The 14,178-nt window shown below is 66.3% G+C and overlaps 2 protein-coding genes across 10 annotated transcripts in view; one reads left to right on the top strand and one right to left on the bottom strand.

The window, feature by feature from the left end:
* The first annotated feature begins 4,733 nt into the window (after positions 1-4,733).
* Positions 4,734-14,178, top strand: part of ADGRB1 (adhesion G protein-coupled receptor B1) — a 75,404-nt gene continuing 65,959 nt past the window's right edge. For 4 of the 9 annotated variants that reach the window (XM_043483970.1, XM_043483972.1, XM_043483976.1 and 1 more), the window contains exon 1: positions 4,734-5,119. The gene's annotated coding sequence lies outside the window, so the exon portion shown is untranslated. Of the gene's footprint in view, positions 5,120-11,509; positions 11,572-14,178 lie in introns of those variants that run through there. The other 5 variants (XM_043483974.1, XM_043483979.1, XM_043483975.1 and 2 more) reach the window with 4 other exon arrangements.
* On the bottom strand, positions 7,042-12,252 carry LOC122451499 (collagen alpha-1(I) chain-like). Its single transcript, XM_043484481.1, has 7 exons — positions 11,846-12,252; positions 11,595-11,744; positions 11,171-11,391; positions 10,641-10,815; positions 10,112-10,398; positions 7,972-8,311; positions 7,042-7,930 (listed from the first exon to the last, which is right to left on the bottom strand). Exons 1-7 carry the CDS (start codon positions 12,250-12,252, stop codon positions 7,042-7,044), a joined length of 2,469 nt encoding a protein of 822 aa, XP_043340416.1.

Consider the following 14,178-nt stretch of genomic DNA (forward strand, 5'->3'; position numbering starts at 1 on the left):
GCCCTCCCCGGGAGGAGCCTCAGGACTCCCCTGAGGCAGGGATGACAGGCCACCATGCAATAGGGCAGTCACCAGCCACACGTGGTTATTTAAGGTGAAACTAGTGAAAAGTAAGTAAAATTAAAGCTTCAGTTCCTCGGGCACACGAGCCTCATTCCACGCTCAGCAGCCACACGTGGCCAGGGGCAGATGCTCTGGTCAGCCCGCACAGAACACGGCCATCACTCATCCTGTTGGCCAGCTCTGTAGGGCCATCTGGAGACCAGCCTTCTCTGCCCTTTGCGCCCACCCCCACCCCGGTGCCCCTGGCCTAGGAGTGAGCAGCCTGAGCAGGGTGGGTGTGGAAGTCGGTCCCCCGGGTCCTCTCACTGCTGGACTCCGGCTACTCACGCTGATTCTGGCCCTGAACTTGGTCTCCAGGACACAGACCCCAGCTGGGTCGCTGCTGTGTGTGCAGACCTGGCCGGGGCTGGGGCAGGATGATGGCCTGCGGAGGATTGTGGACGTCTCGGAATGGGAGCTGACTGCCCACCTGCCCAGGCCCACCTATGCTGGCCCCGCCACCCGTCACCCAGCTCTGGGCTGGCCAGGGGTGCAGGAGGGTTGGTCACTGTCACTGGGCCCGGGGAGCACCTTGGCCTGTCTGCTTGCAGGTGGGCTGAGATGTCTGGGTGTCTCGGGGGCCCTGCCTGCCAAGGGGGAGATCACCGGAGGGTGATCCATGACTCCATGGATCCAGGCTCCATGGAAGCCTGTGGCCAGCCAGAGGAGCTGGGAGCCCTGGCCTCGCTTCCTTCGTCCTCAGGCATCCCTCTTCTTTTCCATCTCCTCACAGTCATATAGCCTGGAGAGTCCAGGGCTGAGCGGGTGGGCAGCAGGGGAGCCAGAAGGTGGAGCGGCCACAGGGCGGGGCCTCATTCTGCTGAGTGGCAGCGCAGGCCCTGCGTGTCCTGGCTGGGAGGCTGACGCTGGCATGTTGCATCCACAACTAATTACATGCATGTGAATCAGCTGATTACTCACTCTGCTCTCCCCCACCCCACACCGACCCTCTGGCTTACAAAGTCCACCAAGTGGCTGGACAGGGCCACGATGTCCCCAGGCTGGGACCCCTGCCCTGGCCCCTCCAGCCAGCCCCCAGGCACCTCTGAAGGCTGGGGAAGGGGTGCCAGGTGCTGCAGGCCCTTGCTCTGACTTGGTGCCAGGAGGCTGGGTGGGGAGACCAGGACTTAGGGGGCTCTGCTGTAGACCATCCCAGGTCTCCCTGTGACCACAGGTAAACCCTCATGTCTTCCCCAGAGAGGGGCTGGTCCTGTGTGAGAATGGCTGGAAACAGATATGACCCTGAGGTAGGCTTCCTGCTGCTCCACTGGGGGTCCTCCTAGCCCCCGCACACACAAAGTTTCTATTTCTCATTCCTCGGGGATGCCTTAGCGTGTACACTCAGGCTTGGGGATAAAGAGCTGAATGGGTAAAGTGCCATGAGGACAAGGCTCAGTGGGACCAGGCTGGGGCTTCAACATGTGACCAGGGTCAGGGCTGAGTGTGACTGGGGTCAGGACCCAGAGCGTGACCGGGGTCTGGGCCCGGAGCGGGACCGGGGTCAGGGGTCGGAGTGTGACTGGGGTCAGGGCTCAGAGTGTGACCGGGGTCAGGACCCAGAGTGTGACCGGTGTCAGGGCTCAGTGTGGGACCGGGTTCAGGGCTCAGAGTGCGCCCGGGGTCAGGGCTTGGAGTGTGACCAGAGTCAGGGGTCACACTGGGACTGGGGTCAGGGGTCACACTGGGACCAGTTACAGGGCTCAGTGTTGAATAGGGTCAGTGGTCAGTGAGTCGATGGCTGTGGTCAGTGTGTGGTTTATGGCCATGAAATTTAATATGCTCCTTCTGGGGCTGAGTGAAGAGGTACCAGGACTTGGTGCCCGGCTAGATAAGGCTGACCTGGCATGGGTCCATCAGTTTCAACCTCCTGTGCTGAGGCCACTTTGGACTACTACAGGCTGTGTCCTGCCCCTGTGTGTGTGTGGCCATGGGGATTGTACACGCTTTGGTGGAGAATGCTGGCGGTCAACTGGGAGCAAATGTCAGGAACAGTGGCCCTTGGCTCAGAAGTGTAGAATCCTGAGATGTCTGGGCCGCAAGAAAACCCCACCCCCTTCTGTCAAGGTCTCCATGCACCCCCAGGGCTGCTGAAGCCGCAGCGGGCGGTGCAACTCTGTTTCAGGACCTCAGCTGGGTGCAGGCCTGGGGAGTGGGTAGGATTCCCTGTGCCGCAATCCCAGGGCCCTGCTGACCCTGCTCCCTCCTTGAGGAGCAGGGGGCAGACGGCCTCTCTCCTCCAGGAGAGGAACTGTCTGGGGTTTGGTCAGGAACTGGGGTGAGGAGACCCTTTTCTAGAAAGGACCAAGAGTGGAGGGAGGCGAGGAGGGGCAGACAGGGCCCGCTGAGAAGTCCCGTCTCAGGGGACATCGCTTCGCACCAGGTCGCCTGAGTGGAGGGAACCCCAGCCTTGCCCTGGGAACCCCCGGCGGGGGTCCCAGAGCAGAGGAGCACGGGATGGCTGCTACCCTCCGCCGTGGGCGCGAGGAGGGCTGGTGGCAAAGCGGCAGCTGAAATCCTGACTCAGAGCTGCGGGCACCCTTGGCGCGGTCCATGGCCTAATAGCAAAGGCCCCCTGGTGGCCACGGGCTGCTAGTGCAGGAAGGAGAGCAAAGAAAAGGCTGAGGCCCTGAGGGCCTGGGTGGGGAGAGGTGGGAGCTACAGCCCCCAGGGGCACCGCCTCTGCCTCCTCCCTCAGTTCAAAGACTCTGGGGAGCAGGTCCTCTCCCCCGGATGGAGAGGGATACGTCTGCCCTGGGGGTGGACTGGGAAAGGGGCCTCCTCTGCCCTCCGATTGCCTTGGGGACCGTGTCTCCCTAGCTCTTCCGAGGAGCCCTTCAGGATGCCCCCTATAGAGGCTCAGTCCACAGGCTGTCCTTTCCAGAGGGACTGGTCTGCACGGAGCTGCCCCTGATGAGGTGAGCCACGTGCTGTTGCCGGGGATAGTGCTGTAGAGGCCCCGCTTGGGGGTTACGGTGATGGCCATGGGGAGAATTGTGCAGGGCTGCATGCTAACGTTCAGGCTGAGAATGGTGACAGCGACTGTGAATTAATGGTTGATGGTGACAGTGATGACACCCTGATGGAGCCTTCTGGGAAGAAGCTAAAAAAAGCCGACAGTTGGACCAGATGTTGGGCTTGGGCCGCAAAGGCATTGGTGGCCTGCTAAGACAAGAAATGTGTATATGATTGCATATTCAGGAAGACTCAATGAGGATTTTGCATTCAGAGTGGACCTCAGGTTATGAAAAAGAAGCAAGGGGCTGGAAGGCATAAACGTCCTAGTAGAGAAGGACCCTGAAGTAATCTCCCTGAGGTCCTTTCTCCAAGATGCTGTGTTTCATTTTAGGGAGGCCCCCTATGGGTATCTGGCCAAAGGTCTCAAAAGAAGGGGGGACTATGGTCACTTTAAGATGAGAGATGAAGCAGCTAAAGGAGCGTCTCCCCCAGTTTATGGAAAAACAAAACCTGCATATGGGACTGGGATGTTCCCACTGTCACCAAGTCAAAGGAGGATGCATGGAGGATATGAATGTGGACAAAACCACTGAGGACAGCCCCTCAGGGTAAGCGGTGCTTCTAACCCTGGGGGCTCTTTTCTCAAGCCCCTCCCTCAGCACCTCTCAGAACAGAGCCCCCTGAGGAAAGACTGGACAAACCCAACCTGAGCCGTTCAAGCTGGGCCTTCCCATGTCCGCCAACCTCTGAGGCTCACTGATGTGGTCCAGGGTCTGTGCTTCGGCTTCTGTCTTCTGCCCTCACCCCCATTTCCCGTCCAACCCGCCCACCCTGCTTCTGCACCTAGCCACCCACCGTCCTTGCAACTGCACGGCCCAGCCATCTCTTCAGCCCTCCACTCAGGTGCCATCCACCCAGTTATGCCCCCACCTAGTCTGCCCTTCTTCCACCTGGTTCCTCCACCCATACACCCACCCTCCATCCCTCCATCCACCACGCCGCCCATCTCTCTAGGCATCTGTCCTTCCACCCATCCCCTCCCTCACCTCCTCGACCGAAGCCCACTTACCTCATCCGCCCTTCCACCCAGCCTGTCCTCTCTGGCACCTCTGCGCCCTATCGGGGCACAATCCCGTACAACTTCCTTCCCTCCATCCATCTGCCTTGCCTATCCATCCACCCACCCGTCCACTCGCCCAGTCGGCCCGCGGCAGCCACTCCTCGGTTCCCGGGAGAGGCAGAGAGCTGAGACCCAACTCCTGGTGTTGCTGCTGCGCGGGGCTGGCGCCGGGCTTCCCCCGGTGCGCGCGTGTGCGCGTTTATCCTCCCCCCCGCCCCGCCCCCCTCTCCCCTCCCCCACACCCCGCCCCCCGCTCGCGCTCCCCTCTCGTGTGTGATCTGGAAGCTCTAGAAAGCCTGATGTAATCCGTAATGCAGTCTCTGGCTCCCGATTCGGGATCCAGTTTCAGAGCGAGAGATTGGGGAGCGCCGGCAGCCCGGTGGGGGAAGGAGCCCGCCTCTCTCCTCCTCCTTCTCGCCGTCCTCGGCCTCCTCCTCCCCCTCCCCGCGCCGCCCCGCCCCCGGCTCGGCTCGGCTCGCCCCCCCCTCAGGAAGGGGAAAAAAGGCGAGAGGAGCGGGCCAGGAGAGAGGAGCCGAGCGGCGGCGGCGGCGGCCGGAGAGGGAGCGGCGGGCGCGGCGTTGGCGGCGGCCCCGGCGGAACGAGCGTGGAGTCGGCGAGCCGGGAGCACAGGCGGCCGCGCCGCGTACTGGCCGGGCCCGGGCCCGCGCGCCCCGCATCGCCCGCAGCCCGGGCATCCGGACCTCCCGGGCGTCCGGGGGGCGCCGGCAGGCGGGGGGAGGGGAGGGGACCTGCGCGCGCCGGCGAGTGCGCTTCCCGGGGGCGTCCCGGCTAGGCCTGGAGCGGGCCGGGGGCGGCGGCGGCAGGAGGAGCCCCCGCTCCGGTCGGGCGCCCGTCTCGGCCGCCGGCGACGCGGGGCGCTCCTGGGGATTTGCAACTCGCCCGATCAAGTCTTCGCCAGCGGGGCCGCTGCTGCCTTGGAAGGTAAGGAAGGCTCTGGCGGGGGGCTGGGGACTGGGGGCGCGGCGAGAGGGGGCGCAGCGAGGGTGGGAGGGGGTCGGGGTCGGGGCGGACGCCCGGACTTCCTAACTTCGCCGTTTGGGGCTTCGTAGCTCCGAGGTTGGCGCTCCGAGCTCGGACCCCCCCGCCCCCACCGCCCCCGCCCCCTGCCTCCTCCGGCGGCGGCGACGGAATCTGGCAGGTCTCCGCGCGCCCGCACCGGGCGGGTTGAGGAGGGGGCGACCTGGAGGTGGGAGAGGCTCCTCGGCGCTGCTCGGCTCCCCCGAGTCCACACACCCGCAGCCTGGCCGGGGTGGCAGGCCGGGCTGAGGAAGACAGCCCTCCCCGTCACATGCACAGAGCCAGGGCCGGCTGGGGAAGGCGTTCCCCTTGTGTCCGCGACCCACACGGGCGCTGGCAGGGGTCTCGGGAACCCCAGAGGTGCCCCGCAGCCACACACTGACCCAGGTAGGTTCAGGAGAGACACCCCGGTGTGTCCCCCTTCCCCTCATCACACCTAGAGTCCCTAAACCCCTGTAGGGGCCCGAGATGTCCTCCCCACACGCACAGGCTCTCCCTCACAGCCTCCGGTAGACGCGGCACCGGCGGTGGACACTCCCTGGAGGTGCTCTTTCCCCCAGATGGTCAGAGGGCTACCCTAGCACTGTCCGGCCCCCTACACACACACACACACACACACACACACACACACACACACACACACACACGAATGCCCTGATTCGTTCCATTCTGATCTTTTCCACTCGCTCGGACAGGCCGCGCGGATAAGCGGGTCCGAACTTTGGGTCGGCCCTGCGCCCTCTCCGCGGGAAGCGGCGAGGCCGGGCGCCGGGCACTCCTCGGTCCCCATTCCCAGCGGGCCGAGGCCGCCGGCCCTCGTCGGCCGCCGCGCAGCTGCCTCGAGGAACTAGCCTGGCCCCGGCTCCCTCCCGGGCAGGTTGGGGCTCTGGGCCCGGCCGGCCGCCCTCTCCCGCTAGTCCCCGCGGCCCCCTGGGCAGGGCACAGCGCGCCTTGGGCCTGCTTCGGGAGGGCACGGCGGAGCTGAAAATCGCCGCGAAGCTTGGTGGCCGGGAAGGCTTGTCAGAGGATGCGGCTCTGAGCCCGGGGACGGCTGCCGGGTGCGGCGGCTCCCGCTGGGTCACTTCCTAGGCAGCTCAGAGGGAGCGCCCGTTCCGGCACCCCGACCCTGGCCCGCTGGGCACCTTACCCTCCCCACTTTTATTTTCGCCTTCCAAGTTTCTTGGCGTGCAGGGAGCCAGGATGGAGCCGGACGAGTCCTAACCCACCCCTGCTTCGGCGCCCTTTCCCTCCGCGCGCTCCCGTCACGTCCCTTTCATTCCCCGGGGTCAGGGCCGAGAATTCCTTAGCAGCAACTCCCGAGGAGTTGAAATGTGTGCAGGTGTGTGGGTGGGCAGGGGGCGCGCAACCCCCGCCGTAGGCAGCCAATTGGCAAACGTATTGGGAAGGGGGCTGGGAGATCTGCGCTCCCAACCCACCCTGGGGACCTAAGGGGACCCCCAGCGCCTTCCCCCACAGACACAAACACACGCCCCCTCCGAGCAGCGGCCGCGCGGGCGGGGTTGGGGGCGAACGGGAGGCCGGGGTCTCTTTTCATATCCGGAGGTGGAATACCGTGTATTTAGGGTCTGAGGAGGCGGCCATGGCATCTCCTAGAGCCTGCAGCTTTCTATTTCTCGGCGACCCCCGCCGCCGCCGAGGCAGCAAGGGAGGTCGAGGGAGAGAGCCTCCCTCGCCCCCGCAGGCGGCCGCGAAACTCTGCGTCCGGACGCCCGGGTGCCGCCGGGTCCGGCTTTGAGGACCCCAGCAAGGTCAAGAAGACGAAGGAGGGGGTGGGGGCTCCCGGGCGCGCCCCCGCTCGCTCAGTGTCAGGGCCGCTCAAGGGGTGGGGGCCGCCAGCCGATCAGCCCGGACCGCCCGCCGCCCGCGCCGCGTCCCCGGAGGCGGACGTTGCGCGCGTTCCGGGATCCCGGAGCGCTCAGCCCCGCGCCCTTCCTCCCGGCTCGCTCGCTCTTGTTCGGCGCTGCTTTCAGACTTGTTGCGCCTGGATCTGGGGGGCGGGGGGCCGGCCTGGGAGTCCCGGAACCCGGGCAGCGGGAGGCCGAGAGCGAGGCCGGCGGGAATGCGCCAAGGCGGCGCGCGGCTCCGCCGGCGGGCGCGGCGCGGAGGCTCGAGCGCGGAGTTTGCCGCCTCCGATCCCGGGGAAGGGCGCTTGTCCCCGCCGCGCTCCCGCGCGGGGGCAGGAAAGGGGATTCGCCCCCCTCGGCATCACGTCGCTCTGCTCCAGACCCAGGGCCGGGAGGGGACGCAGCCAAGTTGGGGGGCCCTGCCTCGCCCGCAGGCTCCGGCCCCTCTCCGGCCTCGGTGGCCGCGTCCGTGAAATGGGGGCGAGGGGGAGGCTCTGGGGGCCCTTCCGGCCCAGGCCCTCGGCGCTCTCCCGGACATCCGATGCGCTGGGCCCGCAGCGTGCTGGGCCCGCAGCGTCCCGGCCGGCCGGGTCCGGAGGCAGCTGAGCGCCTGCGGACGCGCGGCCTCGGGGCCGGGCAGGAGGCGGCCTCGGCGGGTCCGGACGAGCCGCAGGGCGCGGGCAACCTCCCTCGGCATTCTCGCCCCCTGGCCGGCCCACCTGGCCCGGGCCCGCCTCCGGAGCGGGTCCTGGGGGCGAGTCCGCCCCCCGGGGACGCCTCCAGCTCCGGCCGGGGCGGCGGGCGCGGGGCTGCGGTGGCGGCGGCGGCGACGGAGGGCGGCGCGCTGCCCCTAGCGGCCGAGAGAGGGCGCCCGCGCCACCGACCGCCTGCCCGCCCCTTCCGTCTTGTCCGCGGCCCCGGCGCCCGCCCCATTCCCGCAGCCCGGCCGCCCCCGCCTCTCGGCTGGCCCTAGGCTCCCTCGTCAGGGCCCGAGCGCAGTCAGCCGCCTCCCCGCACTCGCCGTGCCCGCGTGCCCGGTGCACGGGCGTGAGGAGCGCGTTTGGGTACCTGTGTGCCACGCTTGCACGTGCGTGTCCGGCCGGCAGGTTGGCGGCTTGTGTGGGCAGGCACGCAGACTGCCACACGTGTGTGCGTGCGCGGAGCAGATCTGTGTCAATGCGCGCCCGGGATGGCAGGATTGAATCTAACCACGTTTTACCTCTGATGGGTCCTGTGGTGGTGTGCAAGCGGTGGCCCCCTCAAGCCCTAAACCCGGAGCGCTGGTTAGCTTCGTGCATCCCGGCTGACCCACTCTGTCCCACTGTCCTCTGGAACTCTCTGGCCCCCAGCCTGCGTGGCTGTGGCCATGCTACCGGTCAGAGCTGCGATTTCTGGGTAGACACATGGCCCGGATACCCTTGTGTATAGCCTGCACACACGTAGTGAAAGTACAGGTGCCCACGTGGACACATGTGCACTGGGAGTGCAGCCTGAGCAAGGCAGATGGCGTGCCCCACCATGTGAAGGCGAGTGGGAATAAGGGAGGAAAGAGACCCTGCTCAGCTCAGCGAATGGGCTCTGGGGTAGAAGGAGGCCAGAGGTGGGGGGTCTCCGAGAGACCTCTATGGGGAATGGCAGCTAAACCAGGAGAAGAGGGGTGGGAGTGGTGAGGATGGTCTTGCGCGGAAGCAGCCATGCAAAGGCCCTGTGGCAGGTGTGAGGCGTAGGCAGCTTGTGTGCAGGAGCTGGAGAGGAGATGAACAGCAGGACCAGGGCTCCAGAGGGAAGGAGGCCAGAACCCAGAGCCCTGTAGGCCTTGGACTGTGTCTTGGGAGTCGTGGGGACTACGGCGGGAGGGGGGGGGTGGTCCTAGACTGAGGTGGTGACCTGCCCCAATGGCCAAAGAGATGTTAGGTGCTCCTGGGGACAGCCGCCGCCCACAAGCACGCTGGACTCCAGGCTCCTCTTGTCATCCCGACACCACCCAAGACCCCCCGTCAGAGTGTACCACAAACAGACCCACAACACAGCACAGAATATGAGTGTACACTGCCCTGGAAGCTGGGCCCCGTGGTGGACATTCATGTCTGCGGCTGTGGCATTGCTCCAAGGATACCGTGCAGAGGGTGCTGGGGGAACCCTTCTCCCCGCCCTTCGTTGTTGGGAAAGCAAGGCCCAAGAGGGGAAGAGCTTCCCGCTGATTCCCAGCCTGGGCCTCAGAGGCAGAGCACTGAGGCACGAGCCCTCCTCTGCAGGGCGAGACGCAGCGGGAGACCCAGGACCCTTGGCTGTGGCCGCACGTAAACCCCTGGGTTCGGACCCCTTTCTGCCTGAGCATCTGGAGCCTTCCCTGCACCCAGGGTCCCCCTGGCTCACAGAGTAGCGGGAACCGGGGCTCCTTCCTGCCTGCAGCCACCATCCCCTCCCCTTTTTCTTATTAATTCATTTCTACTTGGGCTTCCCAGGGGACACTAGTGGTAAAGAACCTGCCTGCCAGTTCAGGAGACATAAGAGATGTGGGTTCGATCCCTGGGTTGGGGAGATCCCCTGGAGGAGGTCATGGCAACCCACTCCAGTATTCTTATCTGGAGCATCCCCTGGATAGAGGAGCCTGGAGGACTGCCACCCATAAGGTTGCAGTTAGACACGACTGAGTGACTTTGTATGCACGCACCTGAAAGGTGACAAGCAATGGGAGCACCCCCAAAGGGCTAGAGCACAGAGGGAGTCTCCTTACCTTGACCCCAGGTCCTCCTGTTAACATGTCCCTGCCATCCTTCCAGAATGTTCTGTGCCTTTACAAGCATAATCGTGTGTGTCCTGTAAGTGCTTTAGACAAACGGAATCCGTCTGCATGTGGCAGGGGACCCTGGCTCACCCCTCGACCATCTCATCCTCAACACTCACTCCCACTGTTGCCCCCACACCTCCTCCCCCTCATCTCCCCATCCCCCGCAGCACTCCCACCCTTGCCTCTGACTCTTCAGTGTGTCCCTGCCTGTGGGGTCTGTGGGCATCCTCCAGGGCTCACTTGGGGGGTCGGGTACGGACTGGCCCCTGCTGAGTGACTGGGTGGCTGCGGGACCAGAGAGGCCTCCAGGGCAGGCGGTTTCCAGGGCCTCAGAGGCTGCGATGGATGGTGAGATGAGGGCCAGGTGGCCCCCATCCCCCACGTGGTGGCTGGTTTTGGGGGTGCTGATTCTCAGCTGAGACACGGCTGAGGGGTCCCTGAGGTGGGAGGACAGGCAGAGGACCTGAGCAGCTGGCAGGCAGGGGCCTCGGAGCTCCATGCGTGGCCCAGATGGCCTGGCCAAGTCACTGGGGGGCAGGGGGTGATGGTGGGGGGCCCGCCCCCTGGAGCCTGTGTCCCTGGCCGGCGGAGCCTCCCTGCGGAGTTTAGACAGGCAGTGTAGGCGCTGCCCTGGGCAGTCAGAGCTGCCAGCCCTCTTGTCCAGGTGGATGCAAGTGAGGTCAGCACATAGAGAGCGCTGTCCCTGCCCCCAGCCCAAGACCTGACCCTCCGGGTCCCACCAGTCCCTGTGTGTCCCCTGCAAGGGCACGTATCCCTCCGGCTCGGCCCAGCCCTGGTCTCGGGGTCAGCCTCCTCCCCAGGGCTCGCCCTGGGCCACAGGTTGGCCTGTTCTCTCTGCCCACCCAGCCCTAGCTCTCGGGGTGCAGCTGGTGGTGGCGCTGGGCCCGGCCCAGACTCTGTCACCCTCCCTCCCCTCAGCCCTCCTGGAGATGGGGGAGAAGGTGCCCATGGGTGTCGGGAGCCTTGGTATCTCTGAACACCAAGTGCTCAGGGCCCTCTCGGGACGGGCTGTCCTGATGCAGCCGCTGGTGCCATTGGGTGGGTCAGGGGGCGTCGGGAGCCCGGAGACCTGGGCTCCCTGAAGCGTGTCCGGGCTAAGCACCCCTTCCACTGTTCTTGCCCCTCCCACCACCCCATGCTGTCGGGGACACCCTGACACCCCTGGGACACCCCCGGGACCTCCGTGTCATCAGCCCGGCCATAACGGCCCTTCCTGACTGCCTCTTCCGATCTTGCCGCCATCCCCACCCCCTCCCTGTGTGACCTTGGACCGCTGACCTTGGATGAGCCCCTCTTGCTGGGAACCCCAGGAACAGACCCTGGCGTGGGGCTTGGGCAGGGCATCACCCATGACCAGCAGCTGAGTGGGCGAGGACACTGTGTCTCCCTCGGGGAGCACGGGCTTCCTCTCGGTGCCAAGCAGGGGGTCGCAGAGAGGAGAGGCAGGGACGTAGGTTGCAGCCAGAATATCGGGAACCTCCCCTCCTCGGGAGAGCTCCCTGCCCCCGAGGGACGCCCAGCTGAAGGGGCTGACGCTCACTGTCCCCGCCCGGGACTCCGCAGAGTGTGTCTGTGCGACACAAGGGCACTGTGTGTGCATGCGTGTGTGTGCCCGGGTCGCAGGACGTGGTGGGAGCTCGCGAGGGTGCGTCTGTTCTCGGGAGGGCCCACAGGCTCAGGTAACGCTTTCCAGGGCCGCCACCTTGCCAGTGACCTGAAGGCCCGGTGTGTCTGCCCGGTGGGGGATGGGGGTGGGGCAGCGCTGCTCAGAGCTGGCGGGTGTGAGCACAGGCCCGGAGCGCCGGAGCGCGGGGTGTCTTCAAGGCCTGCAAGTGGCTTGGTGCGACAGGCACTTGGGAAAGAGAGGCATGATGAGGTTGCGGGTCTGAACGGGGCGGCCTGGAGCGGAGCCAGCGCAGGACAAGGCTTCTCTCTCCACCCCCAGCACTGGACCTTCCGGCCGGGCCGCCTTTCTCTTTCCTCCGGGGCGGCTCTGCCTGGCTTCTGGCCAGGTTCCCCTGGCGGCCCCGGTGCCCAGGCTGGCGGGCAGGGAAGGGAGCCTCGCCGCTGGCAGCCCAGACCTGCCCCAGCGCCCCCCACCCCTGGACCTGGGGACCCTCCCCCTTTCTGCTTCCCTTCTCTGCTGGGAGGACAACATGGCTGGGCCCCCTCGGGGCAGGCCTGGGATGCCCCACAAGTTGGCCCGGGGTGCTCAGGGAGCTGGCTGGCCCCACGTGGGCTGGGAGTGGGGGCAGGTGGTGGTCGCGGGGCTGGGGGCTAGGCTCTCCTAGCAGACCACCCCTGGCTTTGCTCGTAAATGGAGGCCTGCCCGGGCTCCTGGCCCCTCCCCGTGGCCCCATGCCCCCGAGACCGCTCGGGCAGGCTGTCCGGGGTCAATGACTGGGGTCACCCAGCGGTGCTGCCTGTGCCTCTGGGAAACTAGCTGCCTGACCTGCCACAGCCCAGGAGGGACCTGTGGGGGCCCTGGGGGCCCCACGGGAGGGGGTGGGGTGGTCAGGCGCCCTTAGGTGGCCTCTCACAGTCCTGCCCACCGCCAGCCCGCGGACCGCCGTCCATGCCGCGGATGCCCACCCGCCCCTCCCCCAGGGCAGCCTTCTCCCCAGGGCAGGACACAGGCGGGCACTGTTCAGGGGGCCGGCCGGGACAACAGAGCGCCTTTTGTGGCTGGTGTCTGGGGATGCCATTGGTGGCCTGGGGTGGGTGGGGAGGGGACGGCAGGGCCGGGTCGGGCCTGTGTGTTGGGCCGGGAGGGGAGCGGGGGGCCCAGGGATGGAGGTGCGGCTGGAGAATCCCGGATCCCGGCGGGCTGGCACAGAGCCGATGCCCCTGTGGGCAGGGAACCTGGGGCACCCCCAGCTTCTGATTGTGGGTGGGGGCTGGACAGACCACCTGGGCACGGATGCATCTGAGACAGGGTGGGAGGTGGGTGGGGCACTCCTCAGCGAATTGGTGACCCCCCCAGCTGTGACGTGGGGCTGACACTGTTCCTGCCTCGCGGGGGTCCCCTGAGACCCGAGACCCGGCCTGGGGTGCGGTCAGCCCTCTCTCATCACCGTGACTCCAGCTTCTCCTTCCTCATCTGGCATGGCTGGCTCTCTGGGATCCCCCATCCCTCACCAGAGGCTGCCCTACAGGCTCCGAGAGGCCATGCGGTAGGCTTGGGGCAGAGGCTGGCCAAAGCGCTGGGGCCCAGCGCTTGGTGGGCTTCCTGGCTGCAGGCAGGCTGGGGAGGCAGGGATCTGAGGGGGCTCCGGTGCCCATCGATCACTGGAACCCAGGACGGGCAGTGCACGCTGGACGCCGCAGTGACCCCGGTCGGGATACGTGAACCCACGGACCAGACAGAGGCCTGCAGCCTCAGGCAAACAGCCACCCGTGAGGACTTCTGAGAGGAGGGACCGGTGACCATGCTGGAGCCCGGCCCGGAGGCCAGGTGCCTCTTCCACCCTCACCTTTGGTCCGTGGGCTTGTGGAGTCTGACCCCCAGGGGAGGCCCGGTCTCTGGGTGTGGCTGAGGGCAGGGAGCACGGGCCGGCTCAGATGAGCTACCGCGCAGTCACCTGCATGGAGGGGTGTGGAGTCACCCTCCCTGGCCCAGCCTTCCTCCAAGGCCCTGCCCTGGGCTCCTCAGGGCTCCCCCTCTAGGCTGGCCCCTCCCCGGTCACTGACCCGCACATCCCATAACACACACTGAGCCCTCCTCCTGCCGTCAGCCTCGTGCAAGCGTGCTACAGGTGCCCACGTGTGCAGACGCCTTGCAGACACATGTGTGTGCACACAGAACACACACATGCACACACAGATACTCGCACGCATCTGTTTCCCCAGCTCAGCGAGGGTCCCCACCGCCCATCGCCCACTTGCTCAAGCTGGGGGTTTGGTCATCTCTGAGGCCCTGTCTGTCCTCTGACCACCCCCCGCCCATCTCTTCCCATCTCTCTGTGCCTGCACCCCCACCCCATCAGAGGAACCCCCCAGTGAAGATCAGGGGCTGCCCCCCATTGATCCCAGGACCCTGCCTGGCATCGCCCCTTGGGGACACTAGCCCAGAGTGCTGGGGGGTCAAGGGCTCCCTCGCGGGCCCCACCCCCTCTCAGCTGTGATCTTCCAGCCTGGGATGGGTTTGACTGGTCGGCCTCCACCCTGACACTGGTGTGCCCTGGCCTGAGCAGCCTCTGAGCCGTTTATCCAAGGCCTTGTTAGATCATCTCAGGCAGGCAGTTAACAGGGGCCGGGGGACCCCCGCTGTTGGAAAGCACATGTGG

Source organism: Cervus canadensis, chromosome 12 (assembly GCF_019320065.1).
Source record: "Cervus canadensis isolate Bull #8, Minnesota chromosome 12, ASM1932006v1, whole genome shotgun sequence".
In the NCBI taxonomy this organism is placed as follows: domain Eukaryota; kingdom Metazoa; phylum Chordata; class Mammalia; order Artiodactyla; family Cervidae; genus Cervus; species Cervus canadensis.